Source organism: Lingula anatina, chromosome 1, assembly GCF_051362555.1.
Source record: "Lingula anatina isolate TDL-2025a chromosome 1, LinAna3.0, whole genome shotgun sequence".
Taxonomy (NCBI): domain Eukaryota; kingdom Metazoa; phylum Brachiopoda; class Lingulata; order Lingulida; family Lingulidae; genus Lingula; species Lingula anatina.
In genome coordinates, this window is record NC_141767.1 from 7,767,766 (window position 1) to 7,783,220 (window position 15,455).

At 34.2% G+C, this 15,455-nt stretch overlaps 2 protein-coding genes across 2 annotated transcripts in view; one reads left to right on the forward strand and one right to left on the reverse strand.

Annotated features, from left to right (window-relative positions):
* LOC106181605 (phosphoenolpyruvate phosphomutase) lies at positions 1 to 15,423 on the forward strand. The gene is made up of 9 exons (XM_013566056.2): positions 1 to 172; positions 6,611 to 6,693; positions 7,798 to 7,894; positions 9,827 to 10,039; positions 10,710 to 10,810; positions 10,954 to 11,071; positions 11,351 to 11,430; positions 12,508 to 12,684; positions 13,095 to 15,423. The coding sequence occupies exons 1-9, from the start codon at positions 115 to 117 to the stop codon at positions 13,191 to 13,193; spliced, it is 1,026 nt and encodes a 341-aa protein (XP_013421510.1). The 5' UTR covers positions 1 to 114; the 3' UTR covers positions 13,194 to 15,423.
* LOC106181604 (uncharacterized) overlaps positions 15,154 to 15,455 on the reverse strand; it is a 16,307-nt gene continuing 16,005 nt past the window's right edge. Inside the window, exon 18 of the mRNA XM_087001727.1 lies at positions 15,154 to 15,391. Coding sequence (XP_086857853.1) covers positions 15,285 to 15,391 — 107 coding nt within the window. The 3' untranslated portion in view covers positions 15,154 to 15,284. The remainder of the gene's footprint in view (positions 15,392 to 15,455) is intronic.

Below are 15,455 nucleotides of genomic sequence, written 5' to 3' on the forward strand. Positions count from 1 at the left end.
CGTAGTAGACTAGAAAGAGAGAGAGACATTAGCTGCACCAACATAGAAAACCAGTTAAATGCCTGAAAAGGCCACAGATAGTGACAAATAGGGTGACCTAGTAAGACGGGCCTTATGGCGTGCTCAAGCAGTAGAATATCGCTCCTTGCAGCAAGGATTACTTTTACAAAGAGTAAGTATTTTATGAAAAGTAGAATTGCACTTGACTGTGTGTGTGTTTATGTGCGTGTGGGAACGGGGGGTGTGTGTGTATGTGTAGGTATTTAGAACAGAATCGAAACGCAGTAGAAAAACGGATTAATTTTTGAGTATACTTACAGTAGAGCTACCGTTTATGTGCGTGGGCAGTTGATGATACGTAGACTGAATTTTCGCTCCCCAGCATCCCCATTTTATGTATTATACGGGTTTACCCATGCAATTCGAGAATATCCTTTGGGGGAAAGATTCATTTATTTATTTTTTACACCTCTACTTTATCCACTTGCAGTCTGGGCGTTATTGTTTTTTTGATGATGCAGATAGAAAACTTTCATTTTTTACCCACATATCATTATTTATTGTTTTAATACATTGAAATGTTGCAATAAAAAAAAAAAACAAAAAAACATGATTAAAGGAATGTATAAATCTATTCATTATGGTGGGAAAATGTTTTTTCTTTTCACTTTAGGAAATGTTATGATGATTAAAGTTATAACAAAATAAAGAAATGAAATGACTCTTTCCTTTCTTTTTGTTGTACCGGGTACTACATTTGTTTCACCCAAATTATATGAATTGAATTAAACAGCATTAGTTTTCCATAAAAAGTTTCTTTGCTTCATTATTTGTATTCATATATATATATATATATATATATATATATATATATATATATATATGCAGGCCCGTAGCCAACAATTTCAAAAGGGGGGTTCTTTTTCCGAAAAAGTGGACCTTTTACAATGAATCCTTAGTGCGCATAGATCAAACTTTACCCGATTAGACCTTTTCCTGACAAAAAGGGCAGTTCTTTCAAATTCCCCGAACCCCCCCTGGCTAGGGGCCTGATATGTGTGTGTGTTTGTGTGTGTGTGTGTTCAAACTTATTCCATATGAAGCTGAAATTTTTATCAAAATTTGATAAGAATTTTTGAGACTTGGTTCCCATACCTAGATTGATCTAACAGGAACAATCCATCTCCAATGGGTTTCTCGCTAAATTGCTTTAGCTTTAGTGGCTTAGATGTTTGGCACGCCTACTGAAACTTTTAAACGATAGTTAATTACCCTTAACAGCTTCAGTAGGCATGCCAGACATCTAAGCCTCTTAAGTTGATTGCAATTTATCGAGAATTCCCTTGAAGATAGATTGATCCATAGTTGGCACGACAGGGTCTGGGAATGGTCCCTTAGATATCTTGCTCACTAAACTGCTAACAGACCAACTAATGCCATAGAAAACTAGAAAAGCACTCCGAGAGCGCAGACCTCCGCCAAGGCAGCGTTTTTTTATTATTATGGATTATTGATTGATTATTGATCCGGATCACCACCAAAAACTAATCATCTTCTGACAGTTCCTGAAAATTTCATCAAAATCAGTCCATAACTTTTTGAGTTATGTTGATGACAGACAGACAAACAAACAAACAGACAAACAGGGGTGAAAGAATAATCTCCTTGGCGGAGGTAATAAAACCTGCCGTGGCAGAGTTAATGGTCATTTTTATTGTCATCATTATTAGAATTGGAATATGGGCACCATTAAATGTTGGGAATTGTTCATTTTCCAGCTGCATCTAATTATACAATAAAGTTCATGGTGGCCAATTCAGTGAAATTGTTTCACATAGCTTTAACAGCTTATATATATATATGTTTTGGGTTATAAAAAAAAAAAAACATAAAACCACTTATTGCACATGGTTAGCTTTATTCAAAATTGTTCATAGCAAATCATCTTTGTCAATAGCCGATAGCCGAAAGCCGAAAGCCAGTCAATAAATTGTGGAGTATATATTTTAGAGAGTCATGTACTTCTGTCTATCTCCAGCAAAGTCAGTGGTGTGTGTGTGTCCTCTCAGTACTGTAGGTGTGGTCTTTTGTCTTCATGTGTCACATGACTGAGTGACCACATTTTACATCCTAGACTGAACAGTTCGACAATATTTTGTTGATCCCAGAACATCGGGAGGTTCTCCTCGCAGAGATACATTATATATTTTTATCTCTGTGACACTAATTATTAAACTTAAAGTTTAAATGTCACACAAAATTTTAACTAATGAAATATATTCATATACTGTAACTAAACTAGAACTAATAAAGAAATAATCATATAATATCATTAATAACTTGTGTACTAATATAATATATATACAATGTTGCATTAGTATTTGAGAGCAATTACATATCCTCAATAGGAATTAATAAACCCTATCTTCTAACAGATCTCTCTACCTCAATATTCTTAGCACCCTTGTACTCATGAACTTTTTCTCCCATTCTATAATTTTTATAAGACACTTTCACCCTTCTTACAAGACCATCAGTGCCAGGGAAAACTTCAGTAACCTTTGCAAGACGATATTCTCCCTTGAGAACATTGCTATCAGGTACTATAACAACATCTCCCACTTTCAAGTCTCGATTCCCTTTAAACCACTTCGTTTGATGGACAAGAGTGTGTGCAAAGAGATTCTTCCATTGCTCCCAGAACTGTTTTACACAGCCTTCTACTAAAGTGAGACGGGATCTCAAGGAAGGATCATAACCTCCAGGATTTCTGGAAGTAGATCTACCAAGAAGTAGAGAATTGGGAGTAAGGATATTGAGAGTAGAATCAACACTGGGCATCACTCCTATTGGTCTTTCATTAAGCAAATCTGCAACTTGTGTAAAGACAGTGGGAATTTCTTTCAAAGTCCACCTAATGTAGGCTGCACATCCATATGCGTTTTCTGAACCATCAGACAAGATGATTAACATTGGATCACCAACAACATCATGTACTGGTTTCAAACATCTGGGGTACTTCAATTCATCAATCTGAAACAATGAACAGAAAAATTTCCTCCATTTGACATTTAATACCTCTGGAATAGCTTCGTCCCAATCTAGACGTAGTGCCCATGTTTCTCTCAAGTACATCTTTGCAAGTAAGAGAAAAGGTGCAAGGAAGCCAAATGGATCAAATATACCCATCACTTGCTCCAAAACTATGCGTCTGGTCAGCACAGTAGGTATTTCACCTGGAACCTGAGATGAAAGAAGGCCAGGTTCAGTACGAATATTTCTACGTTTCGTAGAGAAATTCAAACATGCTTTGAAAACAATAACATCATCTGAGGGAATCCAAGAAATGCCCAAAACTTTGTGTAATTCTGACTTGGCTTTAGGTACATTCTGACCCCCAAAGATCCACCCTTTTGTCTTAAAACCTCCCTTGGAAAGAATAAGATCAATGTCTTTGGATAAGAGTTCAGCTTGAGAAAAGCTTTCCACACTTTCCACTATATCATCAACATAAGAAGATTCTTTGATGATAACAGCTGCTTGTGGATTGATAGAACAAAAGAAGTCAGCAGTCATGTCTTTTGCCTCAATTGCAATTGTACCTGCAGGCTTGTCTCCCATATTTACACGTGTAATGCACCAAATGTCTGGGGGTCTATTTTCCATGTCACGCCACAAAAATCGGTGAGTATTTTGTTCTAACTTCCCCAGAAAAACTGAATTATACATCTTTCTGATGTCACCATTCAAAACAACTGGGTTTTCACGGAATCTAATCAAGAGTCCTAGCAAATTGTTTTTGAATGTATCAGGGCCTTTTGCAAGAAATGAATTCAAAGAAACCCCTTGAAAAAGTTGGCTACTGTTGAAAACAATTCTGACTGGAGTTGATGAATTTTGTGGCTGCTCGACAGCTAAGTGTGCCAAATAGAAGACAGGACCTTCCCATTCAAGAATTTCTTCCTGGGTCATTTTTCTAGGTACACCTCTAGTTTCCATATCATGTATTTGTTCAGAGTACTTCTCTGCCCATTGAGGGTCCATTTTTAGTTTTTTTCAGTACTTTTCAAAGTGGCAAAAACAGCATTATAATTGTCAGGCAATAATGCTGGGTCAAATAACCAGGGATATTCAGTAGACCAGCATTCACGTTCTTTGTCGCAAAGATGCAATTTTGACGTTATCAGTTGTAATTCTTGTTCCTCTTTAAAAGAATATGTATGTCCCACAGATGGACATTTTCCACATTTGCAAGCACCACATTTTGGATTCATTTCCGTTCCCATTTCCTCACCTAATATGAAAGTGTCAATATTAGAGAGCTTTTCAAAAAAATGTGACTCACTTTTTGTTTTCAAAGACTGTACACTTTTGTGCCCATCAAAGGAGTCTGGAAAGACAAGTTCACCCTTGCTTCTAGAAGGATTAAAATTCACAACACCCCCACCCTTAGAAGGGTTTGAGAAGGGATCAACAGAGCTATCTACAGTATGTCCCTGAGAGGGATCGATTTTCACAACATCCCCACCCTTAGAAGGGTCTGATAGGGGGACAATAGAGGACACAACACCCTGACTCTGAGAGTGATTAATAATCACAGCGCCCCCACCCTTAGAAGGGTCTGAGAAGGGGGGGTTAAATTCACTGTGAGTGACTTTCATGCAAGAGGAGTTCACATGCATACATGTACTGACAGATTTGCAGAGAGTAACTGAATAACCAATGCTGTTGGATTTCTCTGTTTGTTCCTCAATTAACTGATGATATCCTTGCAAATACACACCCAAATCCCCCTCCATTACACTGAGGTTAGCCCCATCAGACTCGATTTCTTTTTTTTGGATGTAAACCAAAATAATCCCCACCTAACAATATGTCAACGGGTCAGTTTGGCCTTTGAAGAGTTTTTGGATCAAAATTTGGAAAAATGTTTGCAATGGCAGTTTCACTTAACTGAGAAACAGAGCTTGAGAGTGTAGGCAAACAAAAGGTTTCATTTTTCACTTTTCTACCACTGACAGTAATGAGAGTGACTTCATACAAATGAGTAGAAATTGTGTCTGTAGAGTTTAATGTATTCATTTGAATAGAAAATTTTCCCAATTTCTTTGCATTTAGCTTTTTCACACCATTTTGAGAAATGAAAGTAGTATCAGCACCATCATCACAAAAAATGACAGTTTTGTTTTTGGATGAAGAAACTGGGACATCATATATGGCATAGAGTGTCTTACCATTACTTTTGGCTACATTGCTCTCAGCATGTTTGCTCTCCACAGAAGGGTCACCTGTGTTATAGCCTTTATCTACAGTGGGTGCTTGCCAACACATCAGGGTATGGTGGGAACGTCTGTTACAGTAAGAGCATGGACTATTTTCTTTGCAGCTGGCTCTTCTGTGGGAAGCAAAACACCTGAAGCATCTACCTGCTTGTCTGAGTTTTTCTTTTCTTTCAGGCACTGAAAGAGATAAAAACAGCTTACACTGACTAGTGGTATGAGAATTGCCATTGTGTAAAAAACAACTATCATTCTGACTTGCTCTAACATTGTGACTGTGACTTTGTTTTTGTGTTTTGACAGGTTTTAATAACGCTTGATCATTAGCCATTTGTTTGAGAACCCCTAACTTTGATTGTAAGAAATCCTGAAGTGGACCTAATGGATGTAATTGTGCTGAGACTGGCAACTTATTGATAAATTCTGCCCAATCTTTTCTGAGTAAGGGTGAAAAAAATGAAACAATGCGTGCCACGTCTTTACAAGAAACCATGTGTACTTGATCTAACATTTCTAGCTGTTGAAATATGGAATCAATTTTTCTGATCAATTGTACTTGCTCTTGATAATTATCTTCAGATGACACTGGTTTTAACTGGTTTATCTCTTCTAAAGCATTGGACACTGCCAATGGTACATTATCATAGTGTAGGCATAAAGCCTCCCATCTTATCATAAGCATTTTCCGAACCTGCTGAGATGTTGGAAATTTCTACATAAGCTAGACCACTTTTACAAGAGTTTTTTAAATCCACAGCCAAGGCTGTTTTATTTTGTACGGCTGGAATAACCATATTTTGCCAAATGTTTTTGAATTCTGGCCAGTCACTTCTGTGTCCTGAGAATTTAGGGATTTCCCTTTTTTTCAGTTGAATGGGTGAGTCTGAATTTTGAGTTACATTTCGTTTGCTATGTTGCTTATAAACTTGGATTGTATTGAGGTACGTTTTTTTCACCTGTTCATCGTATTCATGAAGATCCATCTCAGCAACAACTGTGAATTCAGTATCTGCATCTGTTTCTTCACATAACACCCTGTATTCGTTTGTTACTTCCAAATAATCCAGATATCTTTTCTCTAGTCTTTCCACTGCATCCTTTACCCCAACATCAATGGCTTGTTCCAAGGCCTTTGCTCCTATCTAAAGATATATATATATATATTGAAAGTAAAAGCGTTTTTCCTGTACGAGTATATATATATATATATATATATATATATATATATATATATATATATATATATATATATGTGACAAAAAGAAATAAAAAACAGCACTTATTTTACCTCTAAAGTTTAAATCCCAGACAATGCATATTCTTTATTACAGCTGCTGGCCAGTCTTTTGCCAGGAACCAACAATGTTATTTCTGCAGTGGAGCACCAGACCATGGGAAAACAACACCATTAAGAGTATGTCTATGTATTATGATAACACTTTTAACAAAGACATAATCCACCTCAAAGTTACAATTTATGTTGTGATATTTTTGTGTCAGAAAAAAATGTCAAGAGCATTTACAGTTTTAATATGTTTTTCCATGATGTGTCTTGAATGGTAATGCCTCTAATTGTGATATTAATTAGGAAATGAGAAATCTACTGGTATCATATTATTTGTAACTTTGTACGTGTATTTATTTTTTCTCTTTCTCTTTTTTCTCTTTCTCTTTTTTTCCGGACATGAGGTTATAAGGGCTCTCCACAGAAACAGTTGATTCTCTTCTTTTCTTTTTTCCTTTTTTGTCTTCTGTCATTTATTTATTCATTGATTTTTATATTTGAAGTATAATGGAAATTATATATTGATTATAATTACCTGTAAACATTCTTATTTTCACTTAAATAATTTGCAATTTTCTTTGATTATGCCATCATGTCTATCTATTCATCCTACCCTTTATGGTTTTCTAAGATTATTATTATTTTAATTATGATTAATAACAACCACAGTAATAATAATAATAATAGTAATTAAATGTTGTAAGGGTGCTTTCCCAGAGATTTAGATCGATCTAAAGATTAAGTTTTAGATCGACCTAACTCCCTGGGGGTTCACACTAAATTGCAGTCAGCCGAGCGGGCACCATAGTTAATTACCCCCTTACAGCTTTTAGTAGGCGGGACAGATGCTTAAGCCGGCCAAGCTGACAGTAATCTAGTGAGACTCCCCACAGGGATAGATCGATCTAAAAATCTATGGAAATGGGGTATAAGATGCCCACAATGGCCTGTGGCAGGCAAATGTGTGAATATCTACCTGTTTTCATTGATACCCCAAAATTACCTTCAAAATGGGAATGATATTTGAAAAGCATCCAAATTTTAATTTTAATTAACATTATTAACATTAAATATTTAGAAATAATGCAATTGAAGAGACCCACTTGAACAGTCTTTAGTTGGTTTGTTTTTTCTCAGAGTGTCACCATTCTAAGTTGATAGATGAGTAGATATCTTAGGTATCAATATAATTAGTTTCTTGATTGAAATTGATAAAACAGAAGCTTGTTTCAGAAAACCACAAAATTAAAGACAATGCTGCAGTCATCAGAGTTGGAATTCTTAATGGAAGCACATAATGGCCTCACTGCTAAAGTGGTACAGGAAACAGGTAACAGCTCTAATATAGTGTGTTGAAGTTATTGAGAAGTAATTTATAGATAAAATATTTGTAGACTGTCGCTGTTAAAATGACTATTGCTTATTTGTTGTTATATTCTTGACTAAATTTGTTTTAGAATGGAGGAATAAGAACAATTTATAATTTTAGATTCTAAGTTTTAATCTACACATAATGACATTGTATATAATGCTGAGACAATGTGTAGTGCAGTTTTAAAGAACTCTTCCTTTTTATTATTAATAATAATAATAATAATAATAATAATAATAATAATAATAATAATAATATTATTATTATTATTATTATTATGATTTCAGGTATATGTATGACTTATCCCTCATCATTTTACAACAATCTCAGATGATATTTTAACACATACAAATTTTTATTTTGTAATGTGAGATCTTTTTAAAGATATCTAGCACATGCATATATCAACAAGTGAGAATATTGGTCAAAACCTATATACTGGTAAAGTAGTTTGGGCCAATATAACAGCTGAAGACTAATCACTATGTCCTCATGTCTGAAACAGCTTTAATCGATGAAAACGAAAACTTCATTTATTTTCAGATTATCTCATGCAAACACATTTAATTTTGGTGCTAAATCTCCTTATCAGTTGGTGCCGAGACTTTGAGAGTTGATTAAACAATGTTACATGATTTAAAAGCTCGAGTCCCTCGTTCGATTTTGAATGTTAGTTATAATGGCATTTATGCACTATAGTAAGGGAAAGTTTTGAAATAAATTTGTTTGGTTAATCAGTGAAGTTCCTAAGATGCTTGAGAGTAAATGTAATGTTCAAGAAAATCATATTGATAATCCAGGTGTTTCAAGCAGTATGTTTTTCTGCAACTGCACGATCCCACAAATATAGTTAACTAAGAAAAATTTGGATTGGCACGTTTTAATACTTCATAGAGAATTCTGACTGTAGGCCTGTTTGTCTACCATCAAGTTTATGTGTTGTTGTTTATAAGTACATTTAAGCTTTTTTTTACTAGTATAGTTAATTGTAGTTGGAGAATGCATATCCTTGCCATGAAAAAAAGTTAAAGTATCATATGTATGTTAATTCCATGGCAGGATATGCATTCTCAGATTAAATCAAACCAACAACATCAGGGCCCCTTATTAACTAGTTAAAAGTCCCCCTAGCCTTGTCTGACCTGACCTTAGATCTAACTTGTTTAACTTGTACCAGCTACTGGTACATGTAGTAGACAGATATTGTCTGTTATAATTTATTGAAGGCTGATATATAGACTGGACAACTAGAGGTAAAGGTGACATTGATCCATTTGTCTGCTGACATTGTTTTCAAGTCATCTCACATAAGATTTCTCTAATGTACCTGTAGTTTTCTTCTGAAATGTAGGTTTCCTTCAGACATCACCAGAATGTTAATATTAACCCAGTATTTCTTATGAATTTATCAGCTTTAGTCAGTCTGGAATATCATTCTGTTTTGTTAACTTTATTTCTTTATGCTATCATGAATTTATACAGGTGAACTTTCAAACGAAATGGATCAATATGATTGGTATCACTTCACAACAGTTTACACACCACATCATGGCTGCCATACCAGTATTCTTGCATATATGTTCATCTTGATTTTGGAGAAAAGTGTATTGATCTGTGTTAATTGTGTGCATCTTTCTGCTAGTGTACCTCTGGAGCAGGTTGCTTCCTTTGTAATTGTGATATTGTGTTATTTATGTGATAGTCACAATTGTATGTGCTGGTATGTACATGTAAACTGAATGTTTAAACATTAAATTCTTCCTATATATGTGCCATCTTTGCAACTTTCATAAATAATCAATTTGTAAACAAAATGCCATGTGAAATGGATCTGTGGTCTCAATTACTAAAAACAATTATTATAAACTAGAATATTTTATTTTTCATTAGGCTTTAAGGGCATTTGGGCAAGCGGACTTTCCATTTCTGCTCAGTGGTGCATCAGAGACAGCAATGAAGCCTCGTGGACCCAAGTTCTTGACTTGATAGAATTCATGAGTGATGCGACAGACATTCCAATCTTGCTTGATGCTGACACTGGCTATGGCAACTTTAATAATGCAAGGAGACTAGTTCAGAAGTTGGAATCTAGGGCAATAGCAGGTTTATGATATTTTTAAGAAGAAATAACTAATGCTTGTGTAAAAAGAACATGAGTGAATGAGGTTTATCACATGAAAGTGATTAACTTTTTTCCTTTTATTATCTTTTCACCTTTCCCCCCTTCATTTACTCTTACTTGCATTAAAAATTATTTCTTTCATATATGAACTGCCTGTCCTCTCTTAACTTATTGGTTTAAGTGTGATTGAGTGAGGTAACGATTTACTGCAATTAACCACATGTTAATTAAATTTTGGCAAGAAATTAATTTTTATGTAAAAGAATTATTAGAGGTATTTTAATTGAGTCCTATGTTGACTGTCTTGAAGTGTTGGGGGAAAAAACAAAGTGAGAAGCAAATTTTTCTCAGGGACATTATTTTCATATTTAAAGTATAGTAATGTGTATAGTAATGTGACTTTCGTGTAATAAAAAATTGAATTAATAATTAGTATAATCTTTTCAGTTGATTGCAAATGGTATTACACGTGTTACATGTGTCCCAATTAAAATGTCTGATATTCACTTAATAATATGTTAGAAAGGTTCAATTTTTGTGTAAACGGACCATTGCTTATTGCATACTGGGGATGTGTGTGTGTATGCTCTGTATCTATATGTAACAAGTATATCATGTTACTAGTAAACATATGAATTTTATATGATACAGGTGCCTGCATGGAAGACAAGGTCTTTCCAAAGACAAACTCACTTCATGAAGGTAGAATGCAACCACTGGCAGATATGGAAGAATTTGCATTAAAAATTAAGGTGGAATAATATTATTTTCATATTCATTAATAAGTAAAGGTTGTATTGATAAGGTGATAATTTTTCAAAGTTTTCCTAGTGTCTTGTTATTCGATCAGTAAGAGTAATTTAATGACTTATTACTCTATCTTTCTATGGAAAAGGCTTGTAAAGAAGTCCAAAAAGATCCAGACTTTTGCATAGTGGCCAGAGTGGAAGCTTTTATTGCAGGCTGGGGACTTGATGAGGCACTCCGCAGGGCAGAAACCTACAGAAATGCAGGTACTTTAGAGAAATGTCACTCTTGACATACCCATATTTTGTCAATCATGCATCCTCAAAACTTAAAACATTAAAGATTTATTTAAGACTATTTTGTTATATATCTATTTGTCTCTTTTGTTATTTTATATAAATAGCATAAGACATCATTTTTTAGTCTAGCTGTTTGATAACTGATAACTGGAAAAATGGAATTAAATATGAACAGTTTTTAAAATCAGCATGGAACAAGTTCATTTTGTTAGTATGCACATGTATAAATGATATGCAATATCACAGGAGCTGATGCCATCTTGATGCACAGTAAGAAGAAAGATCCATCAGAAATTGAAGCTTTCATGAGGGCATGGAAAAATCAGGTGAATTTGTCAGTTAGACGTGGTTTAGAGTGCAGATTTCAAGTGCACACTTTTGAAATAATATATGCTTTAGTATGCGTGTACATGTGTGACTGGCAAAAAGAAATGAAATTTTTGAATGCTAAGTACTACATTTTAATATCTTTACCATAACAAGGTTGTTTTATTGGTGCTTTTTCACATCACTAGCTTTTGTTTATTTAGAGACGGTCAAACCTTCTTTTCCCAGTTTCATCTTTTAGTACTCTCTTATTCAGCTCAGTCAAAAGACAGAAATTGACTGTATTTAAATGTTTATGATGAAATGCAACAAATGTTATTGCAAAACCTGTTTTATAAACCAGATGTGAAGAATCTCAAAACAATGATCACTTCCAAAACAACTCGCAACTGCTGTTTAAGTAATGCACATGCTGGCAAATGATTTTCACCAGCCTATATGCATGTCTACCAGCACTTAAATGGAAATAATGAAAAGGTCACTATAGTTAATTTACTAACCTGAGATGAAATTTTAAAAAAACTTGTACATGCTACATTGTAAAGTAAACCTAACAAACCAAAAGATGAACACTGAAGGAATGATATGACTATCCTGCAACCCCCTTCCCCCTTACATATACTATAACTTGGTTTACAAAAATAACCTTTCACTGACAGCCATAAAAAATCTAGAGAGAAAAGATGCCTGAAACTCCCACTTCAGTGTCAATATTGCCAGTGTTTTGTCTAAGTGTTGCATATGTATGTTGAATAAGTCAAATGTGCAATAATCGCTTTGATTATGTGGCACATAGTGTATTTTATATTAAAACTGCTTCCTAATGCCACACTTATTATGTACACTGACAGTACTACTGCTGTATTAAATAGCCATGCATGCCTTTGATATTTCATAGTGCCAATTCAAACTTACATGTATTTTTCATCTGTACCAGTGCATGATAATGATTGAAATTGCAAATTGACACTCAGTATTTTTGCATAGACATTTTTTCCTTGAGAATCAACCCATGCCTTTTTTGAAGGCTTTCTAGTTTATATTTACTGTTAATAGGTATATTAATTATATTTCAGGGTCCAGTCGTGATCGTACCAACCAACTATTATAGCACATCCACTGACTATTTTAATGACTTGGGCATTTCTATGGTCATATGGGCTAATCACAATTTAAGAGCAGCATTAACTGCGATAAAACACACATCTCAGCAGATTTATGAAGAGAAGTCATTGAAAAATGTAGAGCAAAAGGTAGTATGTATTTAAATGCAAACCATCTATAAGATATCCCATTTTGCAATTGACTTGACTGCCTAAGACTTAATTATAGCTACTAACCACAAACTGTTGTAAATAAAAGAAGAAATCTAGAGTACATTGTGTGACTGTTGAAGTCCAAAGTGTACGGATGAAAGCTTTCCAGATATGCTTTCAGCTAGATTGTGTAGAAATGGATACAGTTTTAAATTTCATTATGAAAAATTGTGATGGTTTTATGTAATTATCTTTTCTGGAAGACCTTCAAAATTTGTTATGCTATATGAAAAAAATGTTAGATGTATTAATTAAGACAGCTATGTTTAAGGAATTACTTACACACAAATGGAACATTTGAGAATTGCGTTTATTAAACTGTATGTTGTGTGATTTCAATTTTTCAGATTGCATCTGTGAAAGACATCTTCAAACTTCAAAATGAAGATGAGCTAGTGGAGGCTGAAAAAAAGTACCTTCCTGCCCTTCCAAAAGGACAGCTGTAACAAACAGTAATTGTTTGCCTATCCATGATAAATCCATGTGGTTATTATTAAATCATATGAAGCAGAAGTACAGATTAAGATGAATACATTTGTTAAGTTTACAGTATAGGTCAGCAGGTAGCATTTGGAGGACAATGTGCCAGTCATGATGAAAACCCCTTTCTCTATATTTATATATAGTCATAGAAGAAGTTTAAAGTTTTTTCATTGTAACGTATGCATCCACCTGGGTGGATGAAAATGACAATATAATGTAATTTTAAATGAGTACACATTAAACCAATTAGAAGGTGTATGACTCCTAACTTATTAAAGACAATTATTAAGGCAATTTACTATTACTACTACTCAATTGCCAGTAGGTGCAGCACTGTCTTCTAGATCGCTCTTAGCAAAAGGAGAGAAACTTAGCTAATGCAATGAGTGTTTCTTCCTCTTTGGATTTCAGTAAACTTCATCAATTGTTCTGAGGCCAAAGTTTGCATAATGTGTTGTAAATACCGGATACAATATAGTTTGCATAGGGGGCACATTCTTAGAAAGTGTTTTTCCTCGTCAGTTTTGTCTTTAGAGCAGTAACAGCATGTTCTGTTGGACCGAGGAGTGCTAGTATATCTGCCCGTTTCAATGTGGAGCTTATGTGCACTGGTGCAAAAACAACTTAGGCTTTTTCTATTTTCAGCATTGTGAACAACATCCAGAAATTTTTCTTTTTTAAATGTATTTTTGATTTGGCAATAGATTTAGATTTGTCCTCAAGTTCACTGTGCCAGTTTTGTATGATGCGTTTTTTTGAAGGTGCTTAAGAAGTTTTTGTGTGGATTCTGTTCTAACCAGATGCATGCATCTCCAAATTCATTTTCAAATAGGAGTTTCATGATACCTTCACTGCATGAGAGGTTATCATCTTTCAGATTTGACAAGCTTTTTGTTGAGAGTAATTTGAGAGTCATACGAGTGGGTTAATGTCTTTCCTTTCAGTGATTTTTCAGCCTCTAGCTATACTAGGCAATTATTTTAAAAAATGTGGATGGGGCTATTGGCGTACATTTAGAGCGCATTCAGATGCACACATACTAGCTGGGGCAGTCCAACTATGCGGGAGGGGGGGGGGGATTCTCGCCAAAATGCAATCAATGGAATCATCTTGATCAAAACACAATAGTTAATCACCCCTTAGCTGCTCAGACAATTATGTAAGCTGATTCCAGTGATTGCAGAGTTGGAATAGCCCAGCTAGTATGTGAATCTGAATATGTTGTTAGATCATTGGATTGGAATATCTGTACTTGAAGAGCTCTTTATCTTTTAAAATGCGGCTTGAAAAAATTTAGCTGATTCAGTGCACATTTTTTTCAAATACTTATATACACAATGACCTATGAATAACAAAAGGGTTCATAAACCATTTTCTATGAATTGTAATGAGGTTTATCATTAATATTTATTCTAATAACATGTAATTCTAATTATGATGATCGATTTTAATTGTGGTTGTAGACCAACCATAGAATCTTATTTTTCATTAGGTCTATCATCTATAGTGAGCCTGAATTTTTAAAGATTCTATTAAAATATAATTTTTTAAAAAAGCTATGAAGATGGAAGACATTTACCAGTGTGCTTGCTTTTCTTTCAGATGTTAATTTGTTACATTAGATATAATGGTAATAATATATTCATCATATTCTTTTCCATATTTGCAAAAGAATTTATATTTTCTTGTTATTCCTTGGTTTCCACATTTTTATTTTATGAGACATTTTAAATATAAGATGTGTGTATTTATAGTACATGTACCCTGGTAGCAAATAGTTAGCTTGATTAAAATGTCTACTCATTCTGAAGATTTAACAATTTTCTATCAAGAGTTTGCAAAAATAAATAACAGTTTGTACATTGGGAGGATAAAAACTTACACAGCATGTCAGGGTAAAAAATAAAGCAAAAGAAACTACAGTTTGCCATAAGATTCGTCTTGAGAGTCAATTTATTTTGAGAACAAAGAAGAAAATGATGATTACATTAGATAACCATTTTAATTGAAAGTCTTGAAAGTTTGAGGAAGTGACTTTTTCCTTGGTATCAATATTAGTTTGCAATCCTACAACAGGTGACCACAGCTTTCACACCTTGGTTGGGCGTGGTCCTATTTCTGCCATTAAATGCTATGCAAAGGCCATTGCCATCACCCGGTGCTATAGGAAAAATAAAGAAATGACATGATTAATCATATGTCTGTTGTTTATCAATTGTGAAGTC

Coding starts and splice junctions, on each gene's coding strand:
- LOC106181605 (XM_013566056.2), top strand. CDS start 115: ATGGCGTGCTCAAGCAGTAGAATATCGCTCCTTGCAGCAAGGATTACT. Junction 10,040..10,709: donor GGAATCTAGGGCAATAGCAG/GTTTATGATATT, acceptor TATATGATACAG/GTGCCTGCATGGAAGACAAG. Junction 11,072..11,350: donor AGAAACCTACAGAAATGCAG/GTACTTTAGAGA, acceptor GCAATATCACAG/GAGCTGATGCCATCTTGATG.